The following is a 14762-nucleotide window of genomic DNA, read 5'->3' as shown; positions in this document are numbered from 1 at the left end:
CTGCTGCTGACACGGGCTTTTAATTGCGTATTTTTTAAATATAGTATATACCGGTGCAGCCAAGGTCACCTTGAGCAGGAGTGGGACGCATTTCGGTTCCATCATTTAGAGGTTGACAGACATTTTTTGTATTTATCGGGAGGTTTAGATAGTAGTTGTCTGAGGAGTCATTTAAATAAAAGGCAGATTGAATGTAAGAGCCAGCAAAGACAAAGGGATAACTTAGGTACTTAGGCTGTGTCAGGATATGCATGGTCTGCATGGTTATACTGGCTCAGACTCCACTTTGTAGTGGTAGCTCTCTGCGTGGAGGTGTCACGGGATGCGTTTGTAGCAGCTTGGGGAAGGCACTAAGAAAGGCAAAAACGCTGGACTAAAGTTTTAGGTCTTGCTGTTGCAGATGTTAGCTTAGCATGCAGGGTGGGAACTATCTCATTCTTGGTGGCCCACAGCCTGGCCATGATAGAAGTTTCCTTGCAGTGACAGATGGAAGAGGAGGTATTGCCTCTTTACAGTTTCTCTTGGTGAAAATGCTGGGATTCCTATTTCAGTGGCTCTCAATAACAAAGCAGTTTAACTTGTAGTCTTTTCAAAAAAGCTAAGTTGTTTTAATATGTTTGTCCTTCCTTTTTTTTTGGCCAAGGGATAATTATTTACTGTGTTCATTATATGAACTTCAAAACTTCCGTTTCAAAATAATAATGCAAGTTTAGATTTCTTTACTGCTCGTTAATCTCACAAGACTGAAATGTCACTTGTTAGCAGCGTGTTCACATTTAGGGGTGTGCTTTTGTATAGAGCACTCCTTCTTTCCGAGGAATTTGCAAACTGGTTTGACTACAGCTAGACCAGACATATAAAATATACTGTGAGATAGATTAGGTGAGAACATTAATGACAGTTTTTGTGGATCGTAGGTGTCCTTGAGAAGCAAGTTATGAAAGAGCAAGGTCACAGAGTGCAAGAGAATTGTAAACTTCTGAAAGTGTCTGACGTGTATCTTTATGGCTGCATGGTTTAAACCATGCAGTAAAGAACAGTGGAAAATTACAAAGGGACTATAGTGACCTGTTATGGGAAGAAGAGCAGGGAGAGAAAAGCATGCAGGAAGCTGACTGGTGTGCTGTGTTGATGAAAGTCAAATGTGCTGGGATTTTTAGCATATTAAAATCATGCCAATTTCTAGCTGCAAGGAAGTGTCTTTGGAACTGAACTTTTACTGAAGGGTGAAAAAAATCCAGTTTGCTAACTTATTGCTAGATGCCCATCACTGAAATTAGGCGTGTGTTTCTGTGCATGCATATGTATATATAAAATACAAATACATGCATGATATTATTTTGCAGTTTGTGATCTTCAGTTCAACTCCTGTGTCATGGATGAAACTGCTTTGTCCCTTGGAACAATAGATGTTTCCTATTTGTCCACCTCAGCAGACTGCAGCATCAGTAGATGTAAGCATTCCAGTGAAGAATGGGTAAGTAAAAATTGTGAATGTTACTGACCTTATTTATCTTATTATTTCTTCAAGTTGGAGGTGGACTTTTTATTGTTATGAAGAATGAAGATAAGGCATTACCTCCCTCATGCATGATAGAGTTTGGTTTTAATTAACTTGAAATGTAAGGAGGAATCAACAGTTCAGTTCTGTGCCAAAGAATAATGTTGCTAGAAAAGAAAAATCCTGTCAAACCCTATTGATAGTCTTACAGTGTTCTGGTGTGATGTTGCTAATCATTTTATATAGCAGTAAATGTACAGAATCCCACTCTGGAGTAGCCAGAGTCAAACAGAAAGTCAAGTAGGAAGTTTATTGCGCTTCTGAGTGTTGTAGTTTAAAATGTGCAGGTGAAAAGGAGCTTGATGCTGAAGTTGCACATTCACCTAGGCATTGAAGCTGGAGCTTTCTGTGCAGTCCAGAAGGCAGGAAAAAAGTGGTGGATATAAATAAGGAGCATATTAAAAGTCTGTGTCCTCCATTGAGTGAGTCTTGGGATTTGGAAGGGACAAAGGAGGCAGTGAGCAGAGCGGTCTGGGTGGAGCCAAAAGAGCCACATGGGGACTGGGATGGTGGCAGTTGGTTTAGCAGCATAGGTCAGGAGGAATTAGACATGGATCTGGAGAGGAGGAGTTTGAACTTGATACAGAAGAAGAATCGGAAATATGGTCAGAGTTGACGGAAAGGACAGATGTCCTGGCAGCTGGGATTTCTATCTAGCTGGATCTAAGTTACATGGAACAGCAGGCTGCAATAACCAAGAGGTCTGTGAGAAAGTGGAATAAGGGCAGGCAAGTCAGAAGAAATAAAAAGGAGGTTTTGTAAGAAAACGTTGGGGAGTTAAGTGAGGGGTTGGGGGCAAGCAGAAGGAAGATGTCATTGTTACAAAGTTGGTTTGTTTTGGAGTTAGCACGAAAGAAGGTGATAGAGGAGGGATTATGGCAAGCTTAGCATCTTGATACTTGTTTATTTCATATGGAAGACTTAGCCTTGGAGTATTTGCCAGTTCATGATGCTTGCCAAATGTGGTAAATGCACGATTCAGTTTTTAAGCATCTTCAGCATGGCTTTTGAGTCTCTAGGTGTTTCTCACTGGGCTGAGTATGTGTTGATCTCTATTTGTGTGTCCAGCCTTTGTTCTACCCTGCTGCTCTTCCACTTAAAAGTTCTATTTTAAACAACATTTTGGTTTTGGTTTGGTTTGTTTCTGTAACTTCTCTTTTAATACTGAAAGTAACTTCCCTCTCAATAAAATGCGTAGTTTAAAAATGGCAACCCAGTCCTCATTCTCAGGCAAGCAATAATTCAGTAGACTTTAATGAAAGCAATCAATGTCTTTGAAAATATACTTAACTACAGTTTTTGCACTATGTCCTAACACAGTGAGTGAGTTCTGTGAATGCAGTCACTCTGGATTTTTTTGTTCTGTAATCTTCAGATAGACAGTGTAACTTTGGAGAAGGCACAGGAGTTCCTGTCACTCTGCGTGAAACTGCTGAAAGTGCCTACGGAGTCCATGGAGTTAATGTTTTGGATACATTGAGTCTTCTTGCAATTTTTCAGGGTGATGTTCAGTTGAACCTTAAAATACATTGCTCATATTACAAGCACCTTTACATTATTGACAATGTAGTGTACTGCTAATTTCTTTCACTTTCCTCAGCTGGCAGTTTCTTTGCTGTTTCTTAATTACAGTTATCATTCCTTTTAAAATTTTGCGTGTCAGCCCATGCAGCAGTGCTTAGATACGTAGAGTACAACACTGAGATTTTACTTCTGTTTTTCTAAATTGTAGAAAAACCTTGGAAAAAATTGTGCTTTACACAACCGAGGGGTAATTTTTTGTGTGCCTCCATCAACTCCTCTTCCTCAAAGTTTTCCCCTACACAGTAAAACACATATTTCTGCATATTTACACAGTGGTCTTTTGTTCTGCAGGGAGAGTGTAACTCTCGTCCCACTCTCTTCCGTTTTTTTTTTAAAAAGGAAGGAGGCTCTGCTGAGCAGGAAAAGGCCGTTTGTGGGACGATGTTGCTATGTATGCACTCCCCAGAGCCGGGTAAGAAGATTATGGAATGGATTATGTCTGACAATAATGCATAGTTGCAGCATAATGAAGTTGCAGTAGTTTCCTTACTTTCAGAATTAAGGTCGTAATGTTTCTACTTTATAAAGTGCTGTAGTTTTTCACTGTTGTTTGTGGTTGCATTTAATTTGTCATGGAATTAAAGAATGGCACACATCTGTTGTGATGCTTGGTCTCCCACCTCTCAGTGCAGACTTACTCCTTGCACAAAACTCTTCAGCTCCTCAGAATGATCACTGGGACATGGGATAGCAAAATTATCTGGTCTGTTAGATTAATAATAGGAATTTGGTGCATAGGAAAGTGTGAAGGTTTGCTTTTAGGACACTTTAATTCTCTATCCACAGAATAAATACAGTTTTGAAACTGAGCAGTATGGTTCCTTTCCAACTTGCTCAGTCCTGTACTTGAAAGAAAAGTTAATTTTCTACACCTGGCTGATTCCTTGCCTCTCTGCCCAGCCTGGAAACAAGGACTGCCAGTTGTGATAGTGGGGATATTTGTCTGCTGGGAACAGTGTCAGGATGGCTCTAGAGAAGTTGTGCAAGCTGATTTAAAATATGAACTTTATTGAACTGCACTGGGCAGGCTTTCTGTAAGCTCAAGATGCAAAATGCTGATAAATGGCATAATGCAATTTGCAACCAGTTCATCTTGTAATTTGACTATGTGTACACCCTGGGCTTTGGATTGCACTCAGTTACACCTTCACTGGCTGGGCTAGAGTGAAAATTTGCTTTACTCTTTGACCAAAGAGAAGTTATTTCACTATTCCTCTGCTAGAACAGAAAATTGCTGCAATGACATACAAATGTGATATAGAAATCCAAATGTGCCGTGAAGGCTGTGTATGGTATGGGCAACAAGACAAGCAGTTAGATAAACTGAGACTACTTCAAACAGATAAGTCAAGTGTTTTGACTTACGAAAAGGTATATGTGAATCCTCAGCTTAGGGCTTCATACATTTATTAATTAGCCTGTTAGTAATTAGGCTGTTACTCTCAAACTGGGAGTTATGCTTTAAAAATAAAAATCTTGTTCTGTATTTCGTCCATTTAGTAAGAGACTAATTAACTGTCCTGAGATCCCACTTAAGAAAGGGGCACAACCTATTAAGCCCTTTATTGCCTTCTGCTATAAGGAAAAAATACCATCCTTGCATAGACAGTAACTAAGAAAATCCTCTCATTAGATTCCAATTTTTTTTTTGAGCTGCCTTTTTCATTATTTTTCTTAAGGAAAAGTAGTGAATGAGACAAATTTCCTTAAGTGTGTTGGCCAAACTAACAACTTGCCAGGGCTGAGAGTGGGAAGTCTTGCTTCTCTCTCTCGTTTTCCTTCCTGTTCTCCTGAGGGCTGATCAAGTTCACTAACCAAGCAGAAAACTACCTGCTTTATTCATTCAGTCTGTCTATCTTAGTTTCTTTGTCTTGTCTGCATGAAGGTGGGACATTAAAGGGTGTGCTAGATGTGCTGTAAGTTAAGAGGCGAAGGGTAGTGATCAGCAGGCAAGGCCAGGATGTGGTGGTGGGAACTGGGCTTCTTCTTTGTGCCAGCAGGGACATCCTGAATTGGTTCAGTTGAACTCACCACATGCTCTGCCTGACACAGGATTGGAGAAGAGTTTAAATAAGGAAAAGCTAAAGTATGGCATTACAGCTGGAGGATGAGTTTCATAGTGAGGTTTAACCTGATGCTTAGAGCACGGGTATGGACTGGTATAGACTGGCATTCAGTGATACTTAACTTTTTGTTGATTGTTTGGGAGACCAAGAACAAGTCACTTTGCTTCTCTTTGCTAGAACATGTCATCAGCTTATAAGATCCACAAAAAAATCACCAGTGTATAATCAAAGAAATTAGCACTACCTTGAAGTTTCCTCTTAAGAGCTTAGAGCAACAATTGGTTGATTGTACAGTCCAGTTGTGCTTTAGCTGGGAGCAGGAGACTCTGTGCTCCTGCTGTAGCACATCATTTCTACCTGATTTGCAAATGACATAGCACGGTCATATATTTTAATTCTGTGGCAATGCTGCATCCTAAACAAAATACAAATGACTCTTACCTGACTCCCATAGCAGAGTTGGTGGTGAGGCTGTTATGCAGCTCTCCTATTGCTGGTGACCATCTTTCTCCTTTGCTGTCCTTTTTTGTCTTCTTTGACATGTACAGTTCCAGTAGTTTTAGCTGTAATTCACTGCTGACAAGGTACCAGTTTTATAATTATGTGTTATTTAAGTAGAAAGAAATCAGCCTCTTGGTCGAGGTGTTTACTTGAAATATGGAAGAGTAAAGTTTAGGTCTTCCTGCTAAGGAATATTTGTTGTGGAAGTGCTCCTAAACTCATCCCAGTTAATACCTTGGCTTGTGGAGTCTGTAACAAGGATCTACAAGGCTGGACTGAGTTTGTTACCTAACCATGGATGGATATCCTGACCCTTGGGCTACTGTTACATGATCTGCTGGCGAACTGGATGTCTCAGACTGAGCGTCAAACGCTCATGGTTACACTAATGCTCAATGTGGCTTAATAAAGTTCTGTCTCAAAGAGGAGTTCTGTATTATGACAAGTCCTGGTTTACATTACATCAGAATCTGATGAAATGTTGTGGCTTGAAGAGTGTAACCAGTACAACCACACAGTAAAGCCTAGAGAATGGTTTGAAAGTACTGGACGTGGGAACAGTGACTTGAATTTCATTTTCATTTCAGAACAGTTTGTGTACTGTATAAGCAGGTTCAGCACTAAGCAGGTTCAGCACTTCTCTGGTTTGGCTTTGCTTATAGTATAAATGAAAACCATTGCATTATCTTATATTTTATGGTGAATGTAACAGACAAAGCTATTCTTATGTAATGAAGTAGTCCATCAGTCTTCTTTTTTCTTGGTTTTACAGGATAACTTCTTCAATTCTAGTATTCCTTCTTTGGGTCTACGTAATGTCATATACATCAATGAAACACATACGAGGTAATATAGCAAGTGTTGCTTTTGCTTTTAAAATTCAGTGTGTTTTGATTTTATGACAGGGAAATCTCTATTATGGTCTGGACTGAGTTAATATATATTGGGGTCCTAAAATGCAGAAGTTTGGTGCTGACTTCAGTAGTATACTTGTTAAATCTGGCTGTGTGTATTTGTGAGCTGAGCAAAGTCCTTTGAGGTTATAGACAAGTAGTGTAGGGGTCAAACCTGTTTCACAAAAAAACAGAGCACCTTTAAATTCTTTCTCCCTTAGTGCAGATGGCAGCATCTGTAGCATAATGGTGAGGGGACTGGATTTATTCCCTTGTGCAGAATGACTTCAGCCTGCATTAATTAATTTACTAAGCAGATCTGCCTCACAATTTAGGTGTTGACTATTATCACTAATGGCAATTCAATCTAAATATGTCTTATGAGTCTGTCTCTTCTCTGCCTCAGTGGCAGAGTGCAGCTTCTGAGAAATGGGGTATAAATGAAAAAATCTAAAAAATGAAGACGTGTCTTTCCGCTATTGGAATCATATGTTGTGTTCTGGGATGAGGATATTGGAATTGCACAAAAATATTCTGTTCTTTGGAAAGTTAGTAACTCTTGCTAAGTTTTTTTTACAGTAATCATTAGCATAAGCAAGTCCTGCAGTGTTTGTTGTAGAGTCAGAGCAAACAAAGAGAGGCCAGCAGCCTGAAAGAAATGAGTCAAAGTGTCTGAGTGGAAGAAAGGCAGCATTGTGTGTGCTTGAGAGGGAGGAAGCTAATGTTAGAGGCTGTTCTTTATTAAATTTGAATTAATTATGTTTTTTAGGAGTTGAGCTTCTAGTTTAGAATACAGAAATATAACAGAAATACTATATAACTTCTTAAAAATTAGTTTTAAAAGTCCAATGCTTGAATGGTTTTGAATGGTCAAAGTTACTTGAATTGGAAATATAAGGAGTAAAAAATATGGGTTACTGAATTACTCTGAAATAAACGCATTTAGCTCAGAATGTCATAGTGTGAAAATGGACAATTTTAATGAAATTCTGAGGTCCCATGGGGCTGCATAGTCACAGTTTCCTGGCCTTAGAAAGCAAGAGGTGTCCTCTTTTACTGCTAGCACGCTGTAACTGTATTGACATTATCATAGCCTTTGTCTGAGGTACAACTTCCAGTTTTAAATGTCTCGTGACTGGTCCATTCTGTGTGGGTTTTGTCTTCTCTCTTTGCTGTATGATCAGAAAACAGATTTTTCCAATTCAACTACATTGTGTCTAAGCTGTAAAATGAATGTAGAAGCTTGACAGATCCCTGCAGTAGCTGTGTGCTGTTGTGATATGTTCAGAGTTACCAAAATCGTTGTCCGAAAGAAGCATGTCCGTATCTTTGCTTTCTAAAAAAATCAATAAGTCTCTCAAACCCCAAAGAGAAGGGGAAAAAGGAAAAAGAAGCAATTAAAACAGTCACCAGTCTTCTTACAGCACAAATAGCTGGTCTGAATATTTGTGTAATCATTACGTGCTACTCTGTGCCCATGACTTGTGCATATGCACCCATCTTAATTACAGTGCACTCAAGGGCTTTGGCCTTTCACAGTGTAAAAGTTCCTTCTCATCTTTCCTCGCTGTTTTTAACACATGTATAAATTTACTGAAATGTGGTAGGGAGCTTTAACCACCAAAATCAGTAACTCGAGTGATGACAAGGGATGAGATGTTGGCGGCGCTCCAGCATGGAAACCACCATGAGCTTTGTCACCCACGGTTCAGTTTGGGACGCTCGCTGGAGCAGCAGCCAGCCATTGCACCAGCAGATCTCAGGACAGGGGTTTTACATAATACTTAGCTGCTCTGGGCTTAGGAATGGCCAGGATTTCATTTTTCATCCAGCTGTTAATTCTGCCCAGTCGCATCAGCTCTGCTGTTTGGGGGTCCCAGGAGTTTGGTTTGTGTAAGCGGTGGCATGTCCGCTCCTGACCTGGTAAATGAGGGAGGTGAGAAGAAGAATAGTAATGAATATCCACTGCTGGGGATGGGATGTAAACCGGTCTTGTGTCACATGCATTTTCTGTGATGTTTGATATTCCAAATAATATTTTCTCAGGTGATTGCTGCTTATATGATTTAGAGTAGAGGACAGAGTTAATTTAAAAAGAAGAGACTGTCTGCATAAGTTACCTTAAACACTTGAATTTATAGTGAGATTTACTGATTATTTAGTGGTTCTACTCTTGCTAAAACTTTGCTAGGAGAAGGTATGGAGAAGACACATAGGACTGGGTGTTTGAAAACACTGTAAAGGAAGAAAAGCTAACTAAAAAAGTGGATTTAGTTTTGGTGACTAATGCAAACATATTTTCAAAAGTGTTTGTGAGAGTTTACCCTGCGCTTACGTGAGCAGCTTTCCCAAGAGGACTCGGTGTTTCTTGAAGAAGTTGACAAACCTCTTTGCTGGGCATTTTCTTTCCTCGGTGGAAAGGGGCACCAAATTGGAAATCAACACTATTACTTCATTTGGCCTCGTTGAGCTGGGGAGTCAGTTCCAGTAGACAGACAAAATGTATATGCTAGTTTGGTTGCTACTTCCTTATGATTCTGTGGATGTTTTCAGACAGTATCACCCTGAATTGAAGGATGCAGACCCCAGTTGTCTCAGATGTTTTGTGCTATGTATCAGTTGTTTCATCCATAACACGAAGATACTGGCAATTTATTAGAAGATACAGAAGCCTTTAGACAGCCATTCATAAAACTCTACTTACTTTTGCTTCTTAATTGTATTTTTAGTTGTTTTTAATGCTACTTTTTTGACAGCGAAATATTTTGAGGATCACACTGAAATACCCTTCATGCTTTTGTAGGTACAGAGGGTGGCTTGCGAGACGCTTTTGTTATGTCCTTTTTGTGCAAGAGAGGGATGTTCATAAGGGTATGTTTGCCAAGAATCTGACAGAAAATGTGCTGAATAATAGCAGGTAAGATATTGCAAAATTTAATGTTTTTTACATTACCAGTACATTAAAATGTGAGTTAATTTAGAAACTGCAAGTTTTGAATATCAGACTGTTAAAATATTAGAAGATACAGTCTCTTTAGCACAGCCTTTCAGGACTGTAGCTTGCAATTTTAGCTGGAATAGTAAAAGGGGAGTTTAAGAATTACAAGTCTCTAAATGAACACTGTGTAGTGGGGGAACAGCAGACAGTACACACAAAAATAAATTGCTAAATGAGAGCTCTTCAAACTTCTGTTTGTCCAATTCATGTAAATCATTACCACTGAAGTCATACGGCAGTCATCAGAAATTGTCAGTGTTCAGAAATAAGAGGAGAGCAGCATTTTGGAGTACCCTGAGTATATACCAGGAGAGTGCAGCAAAAAATGGAAAAAGGCTTTAGAATGGAGTATCCACCCTTAACTTTGTGGAGCTTGTTTTCTGTTTCATATGCCTCATTTTAAATGGCATCTTGAGCCCCTGATCAGCTGTTAAGGTATCAGTTTTCTTTGGACACAAAGAAATTCAACCACATGCTCACTCCTCGAGGCTACTTTTGTCAGAGGGCACAATCTGCCTACATTAACATTCCTAATTCTCCTGAATTTTTAATGCTTGTGTCCCATCTGAAGATGATAGTGTTGCTTTTGAAAAGTAAAACAGACTGTGTTGTGCCACAGTCATGGTATGTTAAACCACTTACTGTCTCCTGGGTGTGTTTTAAGTGGGGAAAATAGTCCTTAAAAATTTTGTTAGACTTGGTAAAACTGAGAATTCAAGGGGAACAATACTGTAGAAGTTCAAAAGAGCAACTGTGTAAATCTATCTAGTGAGGTCAATGAAATTGCTATGGCAGGCAAAAGAAAACATTAACAAAGATGAGATTGCACCTGTTCTCCCTGGATTTTTAACTTTATTAACCATTTAGGAAAATTGGCAGTCACTTAGTATTGGTACTTGTGAACTGTGTACATACTGTTTTATATGCTCACCTTTGAGCTCATTCAACCATCATCTGCCTGTTACATTAGAGCTTAGAAAACTGAATTAAATTTAATGCATTTGGAGTACACAGTTGTTCAGTGTGGATGCTCATTCCAAGCTGTTGTTGTGTGTGTCTTGGACTCTTCTGTTGTGGGACTGTCTCATAAACTTTACTTTTTAATGTTAGAGTCCAGAAGGCCATTGTAGATGAAGCCTCTGAACCAAGTACTCCAGGTAGTTTTGTTCAGACGGATCCTAAAGCTATCAACAAAGTGAAGAAAAAAGCTAGGAAAATTCTCCAGGAAATGGTAGCAAATGTGTCACCTGCTTTAATCAGGTAAGAACTATGTCTCATCAATATTGTCAGTGAGTGGAAGGATGGACAAGCTCTTTCTGTATAATACCAACAGATCTCGTAACACATTATGCAGAAATAATAATTACTCTAAAAATGCATTATTCATAAAAATCCACTTTCTAATATTAGCTAATAAAATAGTAGTTATTCTTCATTTTCAGATGCAGCAGAAGCACTCTGCCTTTCCAAGGAATAAATCTTACAAGATTAAACACAAACTTTTTCTTTTCTCAAATTAGTTTTGGTGCTAATGCTTAGACCAGTATTGGCATCATTTGTTGTTTCAGGCTCATATGGGCAAGAGCAGCTATCTGCAGCATCACAGACTGAAAGACAATTTTTCCAGTAGCCTATTCAATACTACAATTTGTAGATATGAATATCTCAGAGAGAGTCTTATTTTAGATAGCATCTTCTCCTGTGGTGTCTGCATTTACTACTAAGGATGATTTTGTCTCTGTCATGTTCCTAGTTCCCAGCCTTCACTGAGGTTGATAAAAAGATTTGTCTCATAACTGCAGGAGGCTGAAATATGGCTACTAACCATAGGGAAAACCTTGTTTGGCAATTGGATTTTACAGTAATTTTGTTTAAATATAAGTTATCAGATTAAAAGGCTTTGCCTCTAGTCTTACAGAAGCAATATAAAACAGAAGCAGAAATAAATGAAGCTTTTTGAGTTGTGTTTGTTTTCCCTTAGGTTGACTGGCTGGGTGTTACTGAAGTTGTTTAACAGCTTTTTCTGGAATATCCAGATCCACAGAGGTCAAATAGAAATGGTCAAAGCAGCAACAGAGGTAAGGGAGGGTGGGAAAAAGTCCAGTAAGGTAGATTTCTGAAGTAGTTTCTAATAATGTTTGCAGCACTTCACTTTTTGTGAGAGTTTTCCTAAGTCTGTATGAAATGAGATTGTAGGTAGAACTGATGTGTATCTGTGAAATAGTGTTCTTAATTAAATATAATGCTCTGAGAGTTACATAACCTAAAATACTGTGTGAACTCTGGGTTTACCTTTGATTCAGGATCAAATTTTAACTGTCAGGCTGAATGATTATCTCAAGTAACCTGCATCCAACATAATTTCCAGTTTTTTGAGCTGAGATAGCCAGTAATAAATTAGTAGACCTAGTCAGGATTTTTCACTTTTACCTTGATTTAGAGTAAAAAACTTTAAGAAAAAACTTTTCCTATTTCTTACTAGCCATCTGTTTCCAGTTTCTCAATATTTATTGGAATTGGTCGAACAAACTCATAAATGCTACCATTTTCTTTACACTCAAATGAATTGACTCTTCTTGCAGGATTTACCTTAGAAATACTGATTAGATAAATGGAACAAATAAAAAAAGTTCCTATTATTTTCTGTTGTTTTTTGGATGCTGTGTTTGGGAAATGCACTATTCATAAATCCTTGCTAATATCTAATAGAAATACCAGTACTTTGGTGACAGTGAGGATTTCCACATCCCTTTAATTGTTTGATTGGTGTCTCAACACTGTGAGTCTGAAGAAACTGGGAGTATTAATCATTGTTAATGTAATGGATACAACTGAAAACTACAGTCCATGAAAACTAAGACTAAAGACTTGTTTTTACTTGGCTAAAGACAAGTTGCCTAAAAGGTTCTCCTTGTCCCAGCTGAAGGAAAACCAGGAGTAAACAAACTCAATTATGGTAACTGGAAAATACCATCAGTTCAGATAAGATGGTGCTAGCAATCTCAACAGTGGATTTAAGAAAAGGAGTAATATTTCATCTTTCTTACCAACTGACTTGTTTCTTTTTTCCTTCTCTCCCCACCACAGATGAATTTGCCTCTTATCTTTTTGCCGGTTCACAAGTCCCACATTGACTACCTGCTTCTTACATTCATTCTTTTCTGCCATAACATCAAAGCACCCTACATAGCTGCAGGGAACAATCTCAACATCCCCATTTTCAGGTAATAACCTCTCCTTATTTGAAAAAAGACTGAAGTGGTGGGATCTGACCCACTGCACAAAATGTCCAAGCGTAAAATTACCTGGCTGTTACTGGGCCATCATGTAGAACTTCTTCAGTTCCTGTAACATGTTCAGAGAGGGAGCATCACAACATCCTTCTGAGAAGATCTGTTATAACCTTAGTAGGGTAAGCAGAAAGGATATTCCTTTCTTGGAGTCTCAAAATGGGTAGGTGACTAAGGAAAGATGATACGGGAAAAAGAGTTGTGAATGGACAGCTCTTCATGCAGTTTAGTGAGCTGGCTAATGAGCAGCAACAGTACAGGGTGAATAATACTTTGTGAAAAGTATTCCACTTGAGTCTGTGTTTAAATTACATTTCTGGTGGTTGAAGAACATGAGGTATTTTGGGTATTATTTTGCCATTGAGACAGAATTTGGGCATATTTGATACCTAAAAAACCACACGATATTATAGGAAATTATGAGGAAAGAAGGGAAACACCTTGACTTTGAGAGTATTTTACATGAGTAAGTGCAGGTCTGTAATAATCCCAGTGAAAAAGGCATTCATACAAATTATCAATTAAAATGCTAGTTCTTAGGGCCAGCAGAATAAAGAGAGAGAGTTTAGCATAGATAATCTAACATTACTTTAGGCACTGGGAACCCTGAGTTCTGCAGCATTCAGCAGGCCCACGATCCATACACAGCACCCTGTCTGCAGAAAGAAGCACCCACGTTTGGTCTTTTGAGCCAGTAAAGGATTTTCTTGCAAGAAAATAACTTTATTCATCTTTGCTTCTGTCAAGCAGAAGGGATGTTGTCATGAGAACTTCTTGCTACACTGTGAGATAAATGCAGGACCATGCAGGTGGTGTAATTGCTGGTGCCAAGTGGGAGCTGCCTGCAGATTGCTCTGTTAAAATTAGCTGGCTGAGCTGATGCTGCAGCTGAGGGGAGTGTGCAGCACATGATGGGCATGGAGGCCATGCTGTCTGTGCACAGATTGGGGCCAGCTCAGGTTAACTCTTACATGGGTCACCAGCATCTCAGTGTGCAAGAATCTCCTGGTCAGTGGTCTGTCAAGGCAGTGAAATGGAGCAAGACAGGGTAAAGAAGCCTGTTCGTAAGTGAAACAGAGAAATACTTGTGTAGTCCCATCATGTGCAAGTAGTGTAATACAGTTTAGTCTTTAAGAATTTCAGTTATTTGAATCCTTGTTGTGTGCAAGGAATTTTTTGTGGATGTGTAGTAGTTTTCTGCAAACTGAAATCAGTGAGTATAATCCTTCTTTGGTGTGTAGCACGTTGATCCGCAAGCTGGGAGGATTTTTCATTCGACGGAAGCTGGATCAGAATCCTGATGGTCGTAAGGATTTCCTGTACAGAGCTTTGCTCTACGTGGTGTGTATTTCTTGTCTTTCTTTCTGTAGGTAGTGTTTCACTTGGGTGGCAAGTGGGAAAGTGAGCTCTATCACTCTGTATTTACTGCTTTAAATTTGTCTGAAGTTTCATGATGCAAAAAGGGGATTTGTTTTTGTATGAAGTTTTGAATTTATAGAATAAAGAAAATTGCATGCTCAGCCCCTTTGAGGATGAGCAGATTTCCACCTTGCATAATCCTTATTAAAGAATGTGGAGTTAATACTCTCTGAGTTAACTTATGCTTGTTTCTCTGATGTCTTTTGTTGTGAGGCATCTCTACCCTGATTCAGTTAACACAATGGAAGTCTCTGTTCATGATGGGTTGATGTAATCTTTTGTGCCATTCAGTGTAGTAGCTGTATTTACATCTTGGAAGATGGGGTGTTCTGGGGAACCAGAAGGAGAGATGAATGCAAATCAACTGCATCAACTGTTGTTAGAGATGCTTTTTGAACAAATGTCATCATACTGCTTGTATATTGATGCAAATTCAGTTGCAGATAGGTC

The 14762-nt window shown here is 38.9% G+C and overlaps 1 protein-coding gene across 1 annotated transcript in view; it reads left to right on the top strand.

Annotated features, from left to right (window-relative positions):
• Nucleotides 1–1309: 1309 nt before the first annotated feature.
• Nucleotides 1310–14762, top strand: part of GPAM (glycerol-3-phosphate acyltransferase, mitochondrial) — a 28246-nt gene continuing 14793 nt past the window's right edge. The window contains 9 exon segments of the mRNA XM_008634412.2: nt 1310–1477; nt 3437–3468; nt 3470–3557; nt 6485–6558; nt 9409–9522; nt 10714–10863; nt 11585–11681; nt 12691–12827; nt 14135–14234. Of these exon segments, the coding sequence (XP_008632634.1) occupies nt 1376–1477; nt 3437–3468; nt 3470–3557; nt 6485–6558; nt 9409–9522; nt 10714–10863; nt 11585–11681; nt 12691–12827; nt 14135–14234 (894 nt within the window). The 5' untranslated portion in view covers nt 1310–1375.

Source organism: Corvus brachyrhynchos, unplaced genomic scaffold (genome assembly GCF_000691975.1).
Source record: "Corvus brachyrhynchos isolate BGI_N302 unplaced genomic scaffold, ASM69197v1 scaffold705, whole genome shotgun sequence".
NCBI lineage: Eukaryota > Metazoa > Chordata > Aves > Passeriformes > Corvidae > Corvus > Corvus brachyrhynchos.
This window is presented reverse-complemented; position numbering and strand designations above follow the sequence as displayed.